Below are 15,752 nucleotides of genomic sequence, written 5' to 3' on the forward strand. Positions count from 1 at the left end.
CATGTTCACTTAAAGATAAGTTCAAAGATGTTCACAACAGCACTGCTTGTCATACTCACTGGGGTTAACCATACCTGGCACAGAGCCTGATGCGGGACTCGAACGCATGAACCATGAGATTGTGACCTGAGCCGAAGTCGGACACTTAACCCACCGAGCCACCCAGGCGCCCCAGACTGGCCCATTTTATTTTATTTTTTTAATTATTTTTTAAATCTTTATTTATTTTTGAGAGTGAGACAGAGAGAGACAAAGTGTGAGCAGGGGAGAGGCAGACACAGAATCTGAAACAGGCTGAGCTGTCAGCACAGAGCCCGAGGTGGGGCTTGAACCCATGAACTGTGAGATCATGACCTGAGCTGAAGTCGGATGCTTAACCGACTGAGACACCCAGGTGCCCCAGACTGGCCCATTTTAGATCCCAGTTCTAAGTCCAAGTTGTTACCTGTGTTTGAGTCAAATCATGGGTTCCCATGACCTCTCCTTGGGCTCGATAATTTGCTAGAATAGTTCACAGAATTCGGGAAAACAGTTTATTCACTAGATGACCATTTTGTTACAAAAGGCTATAACCAGGGAACAGTGAGATAGAATAGGTACCAGGTGGGCATAGGGAAAGGGTGAAGGGCTGCTATGCCCTATTTAGGCGTGCCATCCTTCTAGCACCTCCGTGTGTTTACCAACCTGGAAGCTCTCCAAAATTCCCATACTTCAGGGATTTTTGTAAAGGTCTCAGTAAGTAGGCATGATTGATTAAATCATTTGGCCATTGGTAACTGAACTCAAGAGTGCTAGCCCTTCTTCCCTCCCCAATGGTTAGTTAGTTCCAACCTTCTAATCACATGGTTAGATCTCCTGGCAACTGGCCCTCATTCTTCGTGATCTTCCGAAAGTCATTAACAGAAACTGAGGTATGGTTGAAAGGTGTTTGTTGGAAATAACCACACACTCCTTCCACTTGTATCACCTTGAAGCTATTTCAGATAACAAGGACAAAAAAACAAACAAACCACAAATGCAACAAAAGATGCTCCCATTGCTCTTATCACTGAGGAAATTACAAGCATTTTAGGGGCTGTGTACCAGGAATTTTGAACAAGAACGAAAATATATTTCTTATGGGGGGCACCTGGGCAACTCATTCAGTTAAGTGTTTGACTTTGGCTCAGGTCATGATCTTGTCATTCAGAGTTCAAGCCCTATGTCAGGCTCTGCTGACAACTCAGAGCCTGGAGCCTGCTTCAGATTCTGTCTCTCTCTCTCTCTGTCTCAAAATTAAATAAACATTTTAAAAATACATATATTTTTTTATTATAAATCACAGAACCCTAGGAGACAACTAGGAAACTGCCATACCTAAGAAGGGAAATTGAGGGCCAAAAAAAAAAAAGGAGGAAAGAAGGAACAACTGAAAAATCTGGTAATTAGAAAACATGAGATAAGGAGGCTGAATTAAGACCAGCTAGAATAGTGATTAGAAAAGCTATAAACGGGTTAAACTCACTAATCAAAACTCTCAGACCAGCCATATTCAGTAATACATCATGTGTCAAGCGGACATAGGAGTTAACATGGGCAGAATGGGAAAGTACATCAAGTGAATGTGTCACTCAGGGGAAGTCCTTGATTGGCCTAATCCTTTTTTTTTTTTTTTTTTTTTAACCTATCTATAGAATCAACTTTAGAGCTGGTCTTACTTCTCTCTCTTTCTCTAACTCCCTGTGACTTTACTTGCCTGAGACCTGATTAGTTCTCCACCATGGCTCCTTTTCAATGCTGCCTGCTCAGAACTAGCAGAGGATAGTGTGTCCCTGAAGTGGAGATGTGGGTGTACACAGATGAGGTTTAACAGCATTGGTGTGGGGTGAGCACAGCTTGGGTTGTTGTGAAGGCAGTTAGGATTCTGCCTAAGAGTTCATTGTCACCTTAATGATAATACCAGGTGCTAGACTCTGACTATTTGAGGTCACTCCTAAAGGGTGGGCTTATCCCCGGAGCAGCCCTTAGCCTGGAGAACAACTGAGAAGCATGCAGAGCATGGTCAAGCAAGGAGGGCAGGCATGGATGTGCTATAGGGCCTCAGTCATGGGTTCAAAGCAAGTTCTAGTCATGATTAGTAAGGACTGGATGTGCCTAGGAGCAGGAAATATCTCAGCAGAAAGGTACTAGGAGACCAGAGGCTTAGCCAGCATCTTTTAAAGGAGCAGAGGGATCCTTATTTGGAGTTGTAGTCTCTGTTTTCAGAGTGTTTGTGGCATGGGACCCAGTGAAGTCTTGCTTCACCTAATATGTACACTTGAGAGTCACATGTTTCCCACCAGTTGCCTATTTGCCAGCCTTCAGTGCCCCCAAGTTGTACTCTAAAGCTGCCTAATGACAAGTGACAAGTGCCCAGGCAGTTCCCAGGTAGTCACTCTTCAGAGGTCTTGCTTTTGTTTGTCAAGGGTGGAGTTTAAGAAAAACTTTGTTATTTGTAAATTTTCAAGCATATAGAAAGAAATCCTTATGTATCCATCACTGGATTTTTTTCCCAACTGAATTTATTATGAAAACTACTGACAGTAATTTCTAGAACATTTTAAACAAATGTCAAATAAAATTTTTCTTTGTTTTCTTTCATTTCAAGCAGAAATGTTCTGTTTAAAAACTTGACAGGTCTTGATTATGGCTTCTATGGATTTTTGCCCTTTTAAGTTCAAAGAAATAGCATAAGTTACCAGTGAATAGTTACTAAAAAGGGGAGTGTTAGACTATATGCCGTGAGATTCTGCACATCAGAATTCGAATTTCACTATCCTGTAGTGAACAGTGAACAACAGACCTGAGATAACAGTATGCCCGGCTAGACCAGCCTTGGGTGGCGACTTTCTACCCTACATAGTAGGCTGGGAATACCTGCATCACATTGAACAGATTTCAGATATGTGCTAAAGTCACTTATCTGGTGGAAAAGAGTGCCTTTGGCCCTGCCCACTCTCATTTAATGAGCTACCTGAGTTCTTGGACTTCTTTGCAGCATGAGGATGAGGCTCTGTGAAGCAAATGCTCTTCAGGATTAGAGAAGGTACATTTCTCTATGGGAAGGTGAGATCTGAGGAGCCTTCTTTCCCTCTCCCTCACTGTGACCTCAGAGTGTAGAGCAGGACTCAGTTCCTGAGGCCCCTTTAAGCCCCTGGATAGTTTCATGAAGTCTCTGCACTGCAGGTTTGGGTACAGGATCACTTCTTATCTCTGCTGCCATGTCTCGCTTTCTTCTTGCAGGGAACGTGGTTGAGATCAGATCCCATGAGGTTGGGCTCTTTGCTGGGACATATCGTAATCATTTTCTGTAGTCTAAAAATAGCCCCAAACCTAGAAGGAAAATCACATTTGTCCGTATTCAAAACAATGTGGCTACATGTTCTTATACAGATTTTAGTAGAAAATTGATAAAACTCATACCAATTTAATATTTGGGGAAGTTAGTCCTTGAATTAATTATTTTGAGAGTTAGTATAAATCTAAAACAAGATTCTGTGAAAAACATTGAAACATATTAGACCAGCCTTTGAAACAGAGAGGTTACTCACATTTAGTAAATTTGAGGAAGCAAAGCAATTCTCCTTGAATAGCGTAGTGAAACCAAATGATCATTTTCCTGTTCATATTTATTTATTTATGTTTATATACATATTTATATAGGCCAGCTCTTCCTTTTGGGTCAGGTATTTTTGGGGATATTTATCCCTTATTCCCATTTTTCTGATGCTTTCACTGGTAACTCTTAAAGTTCAGGGAAGCTTATGGTTTTTATGATTAGAAATCAAACCAGGATGCCCTAAATATCAACTTTCTGGTTTATCTTCCAGAGAGATTCAGTGGGTGACCATGTGGATGCATGAGACCAGGAAAGCCAATTAATTTCTTGACACTCATTTAAATAAAATTTATCTTGAAGTAGTATGAAAGTAGGCCTTTTGCAGTTTATTTTAAATAACTGAATGTGGAGAACATTTCTTTCTTAAGAAGAAACCTAAGGCATTCAGTAGTGCTTGCTTTTTGCAGAAAGTCAGTAGCATTGTCTCTGCTTCTCTCTCCCAGATCAAGCACTGCACCTAGCAGAAATTTTCCTACCTCTCCAACATCATCAGCAAGTCCCTATTCCTCAGTGTCTGCCTCTCCCATTGCAAATGGTGATAGCATTAACACCTCTGGGATGCACAGTTCCGGTGTCAGCAGGGGGTAAGAGCAGGCCCTTTCACGTCACTTTCCTCCCTCTGAGTCCTGTCCCAGGCTCTATCTGGAGAGCTCTGCTGCTACACTAAGCATAATGGGATTGGGGTTCCCCACGGGGACATGCTGTATGTGGTTTCTCGCTCTGTTTCATACCCACCATAGTGTGTACCTCCTAGTTCTCACTTACATACATTGCTTGTCCTTCTGTGAGCTGGTGTTTTGCCCACAGCCTAAGTCACTGGTGGCCCTGGGGAGTCACTGCTTTCATCTGTGAAGGGATGGGTTGGCCATATGGCAGAAGAGCTCTAAGGGAATGGTTCTCCGCTATGGGAGAGCCCTACCTGTTTCCCCTCTAGATGGCTGTGATCCTTTGTGCAAGCATCTTAGGAGTGCCTGCCAGACAGCACAGATAGAGTGGAGGAGGAGGGTGAGGCAAGAGAGTGTGCATGAACACCCAGGCACAGTCAGGACTGAGTGTGGCCTGGTGGGTGGTGGCAAGTGTGAGCTTTTGATCTTGGCAACCACATGTTCTTTCCTGAAGTCACATGGCAGTTAGCCTTCTAGAGGGATACACAGTATTTGCCAAAAGCCTGAGAGAACTCAGATAGCATTTCTCCCCTTAAGGATGCAGCAGGTAGTAACCTCCCATCATGTCAAATCAAGGGCAGGGGTGGGTGAAGGCGTATGGCTAGAGGCTGGCGAGGGGAGTAGAAAGAACTTGTATCATGGGGTTATTTCCAGATAAGAATTCTAGAGGCCCTGGAGGAGCCCCAAAAGGCATCCTGAGGGCATGTGTACAACAGTCGCTTTTATTGCTGTTGTGGGTTGTGTTTTCCAGTGGATCTGCCTTCTCTGCTTCGTATAATTGTCAGGAGTCCCCATCGTCTCACATACAGCCTGGGCTCTGCGGACTTGGAAACCTGGGGAACACGTGTTTCATGAACTCTGCTTTACAGGTAGAGGGGAACTACCATCTCAATAACACTGCTTCTTCACAGCACTGAGGCTTAGTTAAGAAAGGCATGCTAAAATGTTGGGAGGATTCTTTCCCAGGGGTCCCTGCCTACCCTTTGTTAATACTTCAGGGATCCCTGTCAGGGCACCTCCCACCCTTATTATAGAAGGGCCTCATCAGTGTTAATTGCTCCACAATGTCTTCCTAATCAGTTCTGGGTTTGGTTTTACAGTTAAAATATTTTGACCGTTAGGGAATGGTCAGAAAATATTGAAGTACTTACCTGGTTGGTTTCTGATAGAATGAGAACTCCCAGCAGCTGGTACCATCTTTTCACCAATGATAGCATTTTTATATCATGCCCCTGATTGCACGAAATCACCAAATCCTCCCTTTGATACTTCATTTGTTCATTGATCAAATATTTATTAGGACAGGGGTGCCTGGGTGGCTCAGTTGGGTAAGTGCCTGACTCTTGATCTCAGGGTCATGAGTTCAAGTTCTGCGTTGGGCTCCACGCTGGGCATAAAGCCTACTTAGAGAAAAAAATTATTGAGTTATATTATGTGACAGTACTGTGCTGGACATGGGCTGGAGTTAGGGTCTAGTTAGAAAGTTAGAAGAGCCCAGTTCCCAAGACTGGCTTCACTTCCAACACCAACTGCAAGTTTGGAAGTCCCCAAGACCACCATCAGTTTTGATAATTTGCTAGAAGAACTCACAGACTCACTTAAAACTATTATACTCACAGTTGTGGTTTATTAAAGGGAAAGGATACAAGTTAAAATTAGCCCTAGGAAGGAGCAAATAGGAGTCTGGGAGGGTCCCCAGTGCACAGCTTCTGTTGTTCTCTCCCTGTGGAGTCAGGATGCATAACTCTTCTAGCACTGATGTGTAACACTAAGCATGGCATGTTGCCAAATATGTAAACTCATCTGAACTTTGGTGTCCAGAATTTTTATCAGTGCTTTATTACATGTCATGATTGATTGATTGCCCAGATGGTTACACTCAGTCTCCAGGTAGACTGTTGATAGAATATGACCCAAGCCTCCCCACCCCTGCCCCACCAAGTCACATTGTTGGTCTTCCAGAGTGGTTGGCTCTCACCCTAAGATGACAGTGTAAGTGTGGCCACCACTACCCTAAATCACAGTGTTAGACTCTCCAATACGACTAACTAAAGACCTCTAAGCAAACAAAAATATTCCTGTCAGGGATAACATTCCAAGGATCAACAGAGTACTTTCTAGAAGCCAAGGGAAAAGCCAGACTTTCTCTTTGGGCAAGGCCAAATTCTTTACTATACATAGAGACTCAGTGGTGAACAAATCAGACATGATTTTTGTACTCACAGGACTTACAGTCTAACTTGGAAATTTCTTGGAGTATAAAGGAAAAGATAAAAAGATACATAAAAAAGTCAGTGACTCTTGGGTTTGGAAGTTGTTTTTCTCCACTGTGATGAGAGATGGGAAGAGCTGAGTACTAAAGCTGATGCATAGGGGCACATGTACCCCAATGTTCATAGCAGCTCTCTCAACAATAGCCAAAACATGGAAGGGGCCCAAGTGTCCATCAACTGATGAATGGATCAAGAAGATGTGGTTTATCTATACAATGGAATACTACATGACAATGAGAAAGAATGAAATTTGGCCATTTGTAGTAACATGGATGGAATTTGAGGGTGTTATTTCGCTGAGCAAAATAAGTCAGGCAGAGAAGGACAGATACCATATGTTTGCACGTGTAGGTGGATTAGGAGGAACTTAACAGAGGACCGTAGGGGAGAAGAAGGGGAAAAATAGTTGGTGAGAGGGAGGGAGGCAAACCATGAGAGACTCTTGAATGCTGAGAACAGAGGGCTGATGGGTGTTGGGGGGGAGGGGGGTGATGGGCATGGAGGAGGGCACTTGTGGGGATGAGCACTGGGTATTATATGGAAACCAACTTGACAATAAACTATTTAAGAAAAAAAAGAAACTTGAGATTTGGCCTTTCGTGGGTAGGTTTTCTCAACTCTTTGTATCCTCAATTTTCCTCAACTATTGAATGAAGATAATAATAATGAGGAGATCTATAGCTCTATATGTAAATATCAGGAAAAAAAGAAGGGTTAAATTCTTTGATTTAAGTTTCTATCTCTCAATGCTAGGAAAAGAACAAATGAAACCCAAAGTAAGTGAGAAGAGGGAAATAATAGAATAGAAATTAATGAAATACAAAGCTGATTAAAAGTACAACCAAATGTGGTTCTTTGAGGAAAAAGTAAAAAGCCAAAAACTAAAATTGACAGAAATGCTCAGAGGAACTGATCAGGAATAAAAGAGAACAGAAATGACTAAAAAGCTAGGAATAAAAAAGGAATATCACTACAGATCCTATAGCCATTAAAAAGATGAGATGATAGTAGAACAGCTTTACACCATTAAATTAGACAATTTAGATGACAAATTTAAGATTTTATTTATTTATCTTAAAATGATTATTTTAGAGAGGGAGTGGATGTATGCGCATGAGTGGGGAAGGAGCAGAGAGAGAAAGTCTCCAGCAGTCTCTGTACTGTCAGCACAGAGCCCCATGTGGGGCTTGAACTCATGAACCTTGAGATCATGACCTGAGCCGAAATCTAGACTCAGACACTTCACCAACTGAGCCACCCAAGCGCCCCTTAAAGATTTAATTTTTTTTTTTTTTAAATGTTTTTATTTATTTCTAGGAGAGAGAGAGAGACACAGCGTGAGGAGGGGAGGGTCAGAGAGAGAGGGAGTTACAGACTGAAACAGGCTCCAGGCTCTGAGCTGGCAGTCAGCACAGAGCCCGACGCGGGGCTCGAACCCATGAACCGCGAGATCATGACCTAAGCGAAAGTCGGACGCTTAACCGACTAAGCCACCCAGGCGCCCCTAAAGATTTAATTTTTTAAGTGGTCTGTATGCCCAACATGGGACTCGAACTCACAACCTGAGATCAAGAGTTACATGCTTCACCAACTAAGATAGCCAGGTGCCCTGACAAGGAATTTTTTTTTTTAAACTTTTTTAATGTTTTTATTATTTCTGAGAGAGAGTAAGCATGGGCAGGGGAGGGTCAGAGAGAGAAGGAAACACAGAATCCAAAGCAGGCTCCAGGTTCTGAGCTAACTGTCAGCACAGAGCCCGACGCGGGGCTCGAACCCACAAACTGTGAGATCATGACCTGAGCCGAAGTCAACGCTCAACCGACTGAGCCACCCAGGCGCCCCTCCACTATTTTTTTTCTAATGTTTGTTTATTTTTGAGAGAGTCAGAACGTAAGTAGGGGAGAGGCAGAGAGAGAGAGGGAGACAAAGAATTCGAAGCAGGCTCCAGGCTCTGAGCTGTCAGCACAGAGCCCAACACAGAGCTCGAACTCACGAACCTTGAGATCATGACCTGAGCTGAAGTTGGAGGCTTAACCAACTGAGCCACCAAGGCGCCCCTCCTAATCAATTCTAATTAAAATATCATCTTAAAATGATAATGTTAAAACTTATCATCCTTCATTGAGTAGACGATTATTCTATGTTAGGCACTTGGGTACACAGCTTTTGTCCTCAGGTAGTTTATTTCAGAGACAGTTCTTAGGCAGAGAGTCAGCTCCAAGACTATATCCTTGGGAGGTTAGCTGCAAGACAGGCCACCAGCTAAGGCTTGTGGGAGGCTGTGCCTTACTTCATTGTGAGCCTTGCAGAGAATCTACTGAGAACTTCGTTTTTTTGGAGTTGACCCTCATCTGCCCTTGAGAACTTGGTTTATCTTTATCTCTGTGTGTTCTCCATAAGGGGTGTGAGCTCTAATCATGTTCTCTTTCAGTGCTTGAGCAACACCGCACCACTGACGGACTACTTTCTCAAAGATGAGTATGAGGCTGAGATCAACAGAGACAATCCGCTGGGAATGAAAGGGGAAATTGCAGAAGCCTACGCAGATCTCATTAAACAGATGTGGTCTGGAAGGGACGCTCACGTGGCACCTCGCATGTTCAAAGTAGGTTGCTGTATATGTTTCCTTTTTTCTGTTTTGGGGAGAGTGATTTAGTGTTTAAATGAGGCATTCTAGTTGCATTTGGAGGTTAAGATGGGATCTGGGACTAAAAGCCACACAGGATGAGAGCCTTCTTTTCTGTTGTTGAGTCATTCAGCGCACACGTACCTTAAGTGACCTCAGCCCACTACCCTGGGCTGCGGCTACTTCAGAAGTCATTTGTGCTATATTCTATGGTGCCAGTCTTTAAATAGGCAACATCCTAATAAGCCAGACCATAACAATTCAGTTTCATTTCCAGCATTATCTGAAGGGTGTTCCCGAGTTCTCTGAGCCTGGAACCTATACCCACTGTGGTTCAAATTGGGCCATCTAAGTCATGAATTGGTTCAATATTGGTGGAATGTGGTGTGAGAGGCAGTTCTCACTTGGATCCCTCAGCGAGGGAGATCGGGTGAACTGCAGTGGGCTCTTGGATCAACTTGGGCCTTAAATGTTTTTTCGTGTTGCGGGGGGGGGGCCTTGGCTTCATATTTTGAAATCTGAGAAATCCTATTTAGCCTGTACCGCCAGGATTCAAGGAGCCTTCATGAAGCACATGGTAGAAAAAGATAGGCATGTTTTTTATTCAAAGAGGGGGAGCAAAGTAACACCTTAGCTCAAAGAGAATATTTAAATCTTAGACAGTTTATTGAAGTTGCAAACTAATCCTTTTTATTACCCCCATGGTCAGATTAATCCCTGGGAAATACATGTAAATTACTATTCACATACCATAAAGTCATAAAGAGACTGGAATCAGTGACAACACATTAGGCTCAAGCTCTTGTAAATAAACAATTGGCAGATTGTATTTAGGGATATTAGGGATAGTGTAGACTTTCCTTGATGATGGACATTTTGTCTCCACTGTCTGTTACGGTAGCCACTAGCCACTTGAAATGTGGTTAGTGTGAACAAGGAACTGGATTTTTAAATTGTATTTCATTTTAATTTAGTCATATGTGCCCAGTGGCTATGGTATGGGCAACACAGATGGAGAGCATTGGTTCTCCAACTGTAGGATTCATCAGAACCTCTGAAAGGGCTTGTTAAAATACAGAATACTGGGGTGCCTGAGTGGCTCAGTCCATTAAGGATTAAGCGTCCGACTCCTGGTTTGGCTCAGGTCACGATCTTGCAGCTTTGTGGGTATGAGCCCCACATCAGGCTCTATGCTGGTAGTGTGGAGCCTGTGTGGAATTCTCTCTCCCTTTTCCTGCCCCTCCCCACACACCCCCTCCCCACTTGCACTATCTCCGTCTCTCAAAATAAATAAGTAAACTTAAGAAAAGAAATAAAAATAAATAAACTAGAGACTACTGGACCTATCCCCGGAGTTTCTAATTCTGTAGATCTGGGTTGGGCCCAAGAATGTGCATTTCTTTTTTTTTTTTAATATTTATTTCTGAGAGAGAGAGAGAGAGACAGTGAGAACAGGGGAGGGTCAGAGAGAGAGGGAGATACAGAATCCGAAACAGGCTCCAGGCTCTGAGCATAGAGCCCGATGCGGGGCTTGAACCCACAAACTGAGATCATGACCTGAGCTGAAGTCGGACGCTTAACTGACTGAGCCACCCAAGCACCCCAAGAATGTGCATTTCTAACACGCTCCCAGGTGATGCGGGTGGTGGTAGTTGGGGACTGCACTCAAAGATAATGGGTATAAAGTGGTACAAGGCAGACAGTTATTTAAGGATAAGAAGGCTGTTAGGTATAGGAGGCTTCCTCTGGCTGATGCAGATATCATTAGTAAAATTCTCATGGAGACTCTGAACCAAAGAAGGAAGTAAGAGAGGGATTCGTGTCAGTATTTACGAGGTGTGTCTGCTCAGGATGCCACCCTTCACTGTTCTTTTAGGATAGTGCCCAGGTGTCAGATCTGCTGTTCTCCTGGCTTTTGATCTGAGCCCTCTCTCTCTGGTGAGAACTACTGGCCTCCTTTAGGCTCATGATGAATTAATTGGGCCACTTGACCAGATGGTGTTCTCCCTTACTGTCCCAGGTGCCCTTGCAAAGTTACTTTTGATGGCAGTTTCCCATCTGCTTTTACTGGTTTAAATCTTATGCCTTCCGATGTGATTGCTTTTGTTGCAGACCCAAGTGGGACGTTTCGCCCCTCAGTTTTCTGGCTACCAGCAACAAGACTCTCAGGAATTGTTAGCCTTTCTTCTAGATGGATTGCACGAAGATCTGAACAGAGTAAAGAAGAAGCCCTACCTGGAGCTGAAGGATGCCAACGGGCGGCCAGATGCGGTAGGATATTGAAGATTTTTGAGCAATAGTATTTCATAGAAGTTGCCTCCTTCTGAAAGTTATAGGAACGTTCTTTTGGTCTTTGAGTATTGGTGTCAGGACCCTGGTTGCCTCTTGCTATTGATGATGTGGACACAGGCTGTAATAGAGTTATGTGCTCCCGGTCAGAAAGAGACTACCTCTAGTACTCCCAGTTTGGAGTACTAGAGGTACTAATCTGGCTGGGGCTTCTTTAAGTGAGAGTCAGTTTGTTAGTATAATTTCATTGCTGAACCAGAAACAAGGGCATTCTGAAAACTGTAAAGTGCCTATAGTGTGGGCCTTGGGATTATTACTGCTCTCATTAAAATACATATATGATCATTAAAATAGTTTGTTACTAACATTCTTAGGGCACTGACTTTTTTGCCTCAATTTTCTGATCTGTGAAAATGGAATTTAGTATTTAAGTTACCCTATCACATTGGGATTCATTATACTAAAACTTTAAAGTGGCATTTATATCTTGAAGGAAAAACCATGAGTTAGCTGAACTATAGTATAAATTAAAACCTCACTGAAGGGACTTTGGATCATGGAAAACCATAAAGGAGGCAATCCTTGCCCTGATCAGGTCCATTTGTCCATGACGTTCTCAGGGCTGTCGGTCTCCAATCAGAGGATACACAGATGCCTGTGTGCCCATCGATCCTGAGTGAAGACTTTGTTAAGTGTGGGATTGGGCATATACCTGGCATGTGGTTGTATGGTACACCAAGAGCAGCCCATGCCCTGGCTGGCCTGGACCAAGTTCTTTGCTATAGAGACTGCCTCACGGTCCATCTCAGATTCTGCTGTAGATCATTCTGGATGAGGGGATAAATGACTTGGGTATGTTGAGAATGTCTTGTTTATCTTTCTCCTTCCAGGTGGTAGCAAAGGAAGCCTGGGAGAATCACAGGTTGAGGAATGACTCTGTGATTGTAGACACATTCCATGGTCTCTTCAAATCTACTTTGGTTTGCCCAGAATGTGCTAAGGTTTCTGTGACCTTTGACCCATTTTGCTATCTAACTCTCCCACTGCCCCTGAAGAAAGATAGAGTTATGGAAGTCTTCCTGGTTCCTGCTGACCCTTGCTGCAGACCTACTCAGGTGAGAACATCTGCACCCCACAGCGCCCCTCACTGTGGGACCCAGAGCCGGGCTTCTTCCACCACCAGCTGCCTCCGAATCCCCGTGGCACTTGCCTGAGTGTGTGTCCCCAGCCTCCATCAGACCCTTGTGTAATCCTGTATCATTCAAGGAAGATTGTGAAGGTGCTCCGGGCTTCTCTGTCGCTTTTCCCCCATGCTCCATTCGTGCAGCTAGGGTAGCACGACTGATGTGCCTCCTTGCATCGGAATGCTGGGAGGCAGCTGCAGGGCCCTGTTGGCCAGGCAGCAAGGAGAGGCTGGCTAGAACAGAAGTCTGCATGAATGGAGTGACGAGCGGGTCTCAGTGTCCCACCTCGCTGGTGGCTCACTGAGTGACTATACTGTTTAGTCTTCTGGCTCTGGTTTCTTCACCTCTTAAAGATGACATGACATGGCAGTCTGTATAGTTTTGAACAATTCCTTAAAGGAAGGAAACTTGAGGAATGAAACAAAGCATTATTTAGGAGGGAAAGAGATGGGCGGGCCTCTGTGCTGCCGCCTGAATAGAGAGGCAAGCGCTGAGGCAGAAGACTTGCCCGTTTGCATTTCTGACAACTCATCTGGGCCCTGACCTCATGTACACTGTTTCTGGGAGGTCATCTCAGATGACCCATGTTGCCTGCCCCTCCCAGCTCATCTCCCACCCTTTGCCGAATGCCCTTGTCACCCCTCCCATCTATCTTTTTGCAGTACCGCGTGGTGGTGCCGCTGATGGGAGCCGTGTCGGACCTGTGCGAGGCTCTCTCCAGGCTGTCTGGCATTGCTGCGGAAAATGTAAGGCGGGGTGGTCGGTGGCACTCAGCCTCCTGGGGCCACTTCATATCTTTTGGAGTGTATTTTCAAACTTGTAGCCATTTTTAAGGGGTAGGTTTTATTGGCCAGCACAAATGTGATTATATCTGGATGCCCCTGGCCTCCTTTCCCTCTCTTACTTGTGCACACTATGGCTGAGACTCCCTTCAGCCACAGGAACACTGTCCTTCCTCTAATGAGGTCACACTAGCCACGGTCAGAAGGCCAGGAATAGGGCTCTGCTCTCAGCTTTGCTGCCCTTGCCTACATGACCTCTTCTGTAGTGTGAGAAGATACAATTTCTTTCCTACACTGAACTCCATGAGTCTGTGAAGTGACATTGTGATGTTCTTGATAGAAATCTTTATTTAAAAGCAGCTGCCCATGGTGCGCTTTCTGCCGAGCCTGGCCCTTTGCGGAGGTGGGGAAAGTGACGATCCCCTCCCCCATCCTCCTGCATGCTCCAAGTCCCTCCCTTGTCCCAGCCCTGGTCAGTGCTCTTGCTCAGCCCCATTCCCCGCATAGCCCTGCTGGTTCTAGGCAGTTGCATAGTTGGGGTTTGGTATGTTTAGCTATGTGCTGAGAATGGTTTGGAGACTTCTAGCCCTAGCAGACACCCCAGAGACTTCTGGATGACTATCAGTCTCTGATCAACACTCACCCCTCACCATTCCTGACACTTGTCAGATCTCATCGTAATCTTCAGGACAAATGTTAGCCAGCAGGTTTTCTGCTGGTGGCAGTCGTGCTATGCTGTTCTTCTCCCTTGGGCCTTGGCGCCTGAGCTCTGGGGATGGTTGTGTGGCCATCTCTCTGGAGGCAACACTCTGGCAGCACATCATTTTCATTTACTCTGGGGTTTTATGTAGAGGCCCTTATCCATCCTGTAATCTTTCTGTTACTGTTGATTCTTAGATGGTGGTCACAGATGTATATAATCACCGGTTCCACAAAATTTTCCAAATGGATGAAGGTTTAAACCACATCATGCCTCGGGATGACATTTTTGTGTGAGTACTCAGTGGTTTCTGCTGCAGGCTCAAAGGAAACATTCTAGAGGCTTTGCCTTGTAGGTGTCTCCAGAACAGAAGATCTGGTAGTCGGTGCTCATGTGGATTTGCCCTGACTCCTCATGCCAGGGGATGGGGTGTTCAGGGAATTGTGGGTAGCCATCAATGCTAAGCACTTCCTGGCACTTTAGAGCTAGACATTCCAGATAACTCTCTTCAGCATGGACATAGTCTTTTGTCAACAGTTGCTACCTATTAACAGGGCCTATTTACTGGCCCTACAGATGGTCCTGATGTCAGAAATGCCTTTCTCAAGAAGAGCCACAGCCGTAGAGGGGGCCGCAGGAAGATAAGGGAAGGGATGTGGTGTAGCCAGTGGTTCCTTGGGCAGGTGCCATCTCAGAGTGATGGGAGGGTTGACAGAAACAGCCTTTTTCTGCTCTGACATTCTGGAAGCTGAGACTGTTTTCTCGTCCATATGGGGACAGTATAGTGCCAGCTCCAGTGATCTCTTTAGCCCCTCCCAGGTCCTCTTACTTCAAGGCTGCTCCCTATAATTTTGTGTGTGTCCCTCTCCTGGGTGGGGTGCAGTGGAATGTGAGCTTGCCTGCACTCCCTGACAGCCAGTTACTTGCTCAGGGAACCACACCCATACTGTTTCTTCCTCATTCCCCCTGCTTGGAAACTTGCCTTTGCTGAGAAAGAAGGTTTTTAGGATTGTTTTGGTTTTTGTTTTGGTTGAGGATTGCAGTACATGAAAGAAGCATTTCCTTCCCTTTAAGTTTTTGGGCCTGTGACTTCCAGATCACTCTAAAAGGAGTAGTTCTTGACCACACCCAAGATCCTCATTCTGTTCACTTGCACAAGCTGCCTCCCACTCAGCCGTCTTTGCTTACTTGACAAAATCAGCTCGGCGTCAGGCTAAGGCTGTCCGTTTCTGACCCCGAGTCCTTACAGCAAGCATCTCCTCTCAATTCTGGAAACTAATGTTTGTACATACCCAAGCTCAGAGGAACTGGGGCGTTGCCCTGTGGGAAGCTTGGCAAACCATCACCGACAAATGAATTTGCAGAGGGCTTAAGTGCCTACCATCAGGAAGCAAATTGTTTTAAAGATTAATTGGTAATTGTCATGAAAACACACTGGTGGCACTAATGTTACTTGAGCATGTGGTGCACTGTGTCGCTGAGTCCTTGAATTCTCACTGCTGCACTAGAAGGTGGACTTGTTCACTGAGTAAGCGGACTCAAAAAGAAGCACTTGGTGCTGTTACAGTATCCAGAAGGTGATAGCGACAAGCCTGG

The 15,752-nt window shown here is 44.7% G+C and overlaps 1 protein-coding gene across 3 annotated transcripts in view; it reads left to right on the forward strand.

Annotated features, from left to right (window-relative positions):
* Positions 1-15,752, forward strand: part of USP4 (ubiquitin specific peptidase 4) — a 44,734-nt gene that overhangs the window by 14,716 nt on the left and 14,266 nt on the right. For 2 of the 3 annotated variants that reach the window (XM_039228036.1, XM_039228034.1), the window contains exons 7-13: positions 4,081-4,221; positions 5,054-5,171; positions 9,007-9,180; positions 11,314-11,472; positions 12,381-12,605; positions 13,337-13,420; positions 14,354-14,448. In XM_039228036.1, the coding sequence (XP_039083967.1) occupies positions 4,081-4,221; positions 5,054-5,171; positions 9,007-9,180; positions 11,314-11,472; positions 12,381-12,605; positions 13,337-13,420; positions 14,354-14,448 (996 nt within the window). The remainder of the gene's footprint in view (positions 1-4,080; positions 4,222-5,053; positions 5,172-9,006; positions 9,181-11,313; positions 11,473-12,380; positions 12,606-13,336; positions 13,421-14,353; positions 14,449-15,752) is intronic. The other variant, XM_039228035.1, reaches the window with a different exon arrangement.

The sequence above is a fragment of the Hyaena hyaena genome, unplaced genomic scaffold (genome assembly GCF_003009895.1).
Source record: "Hyaena hyaena isolate Hyena2069 unplaced genomic scaffold, ASM300989v1 scaffold_30, whole genome shotgun sequence".
Classification (NCBI taxonomy): Eukaryota; Metazoa; Chordata; class Mammalia; order Carnivora; family Hyaenidae; genus Hyaena; species Hyaena hyaena.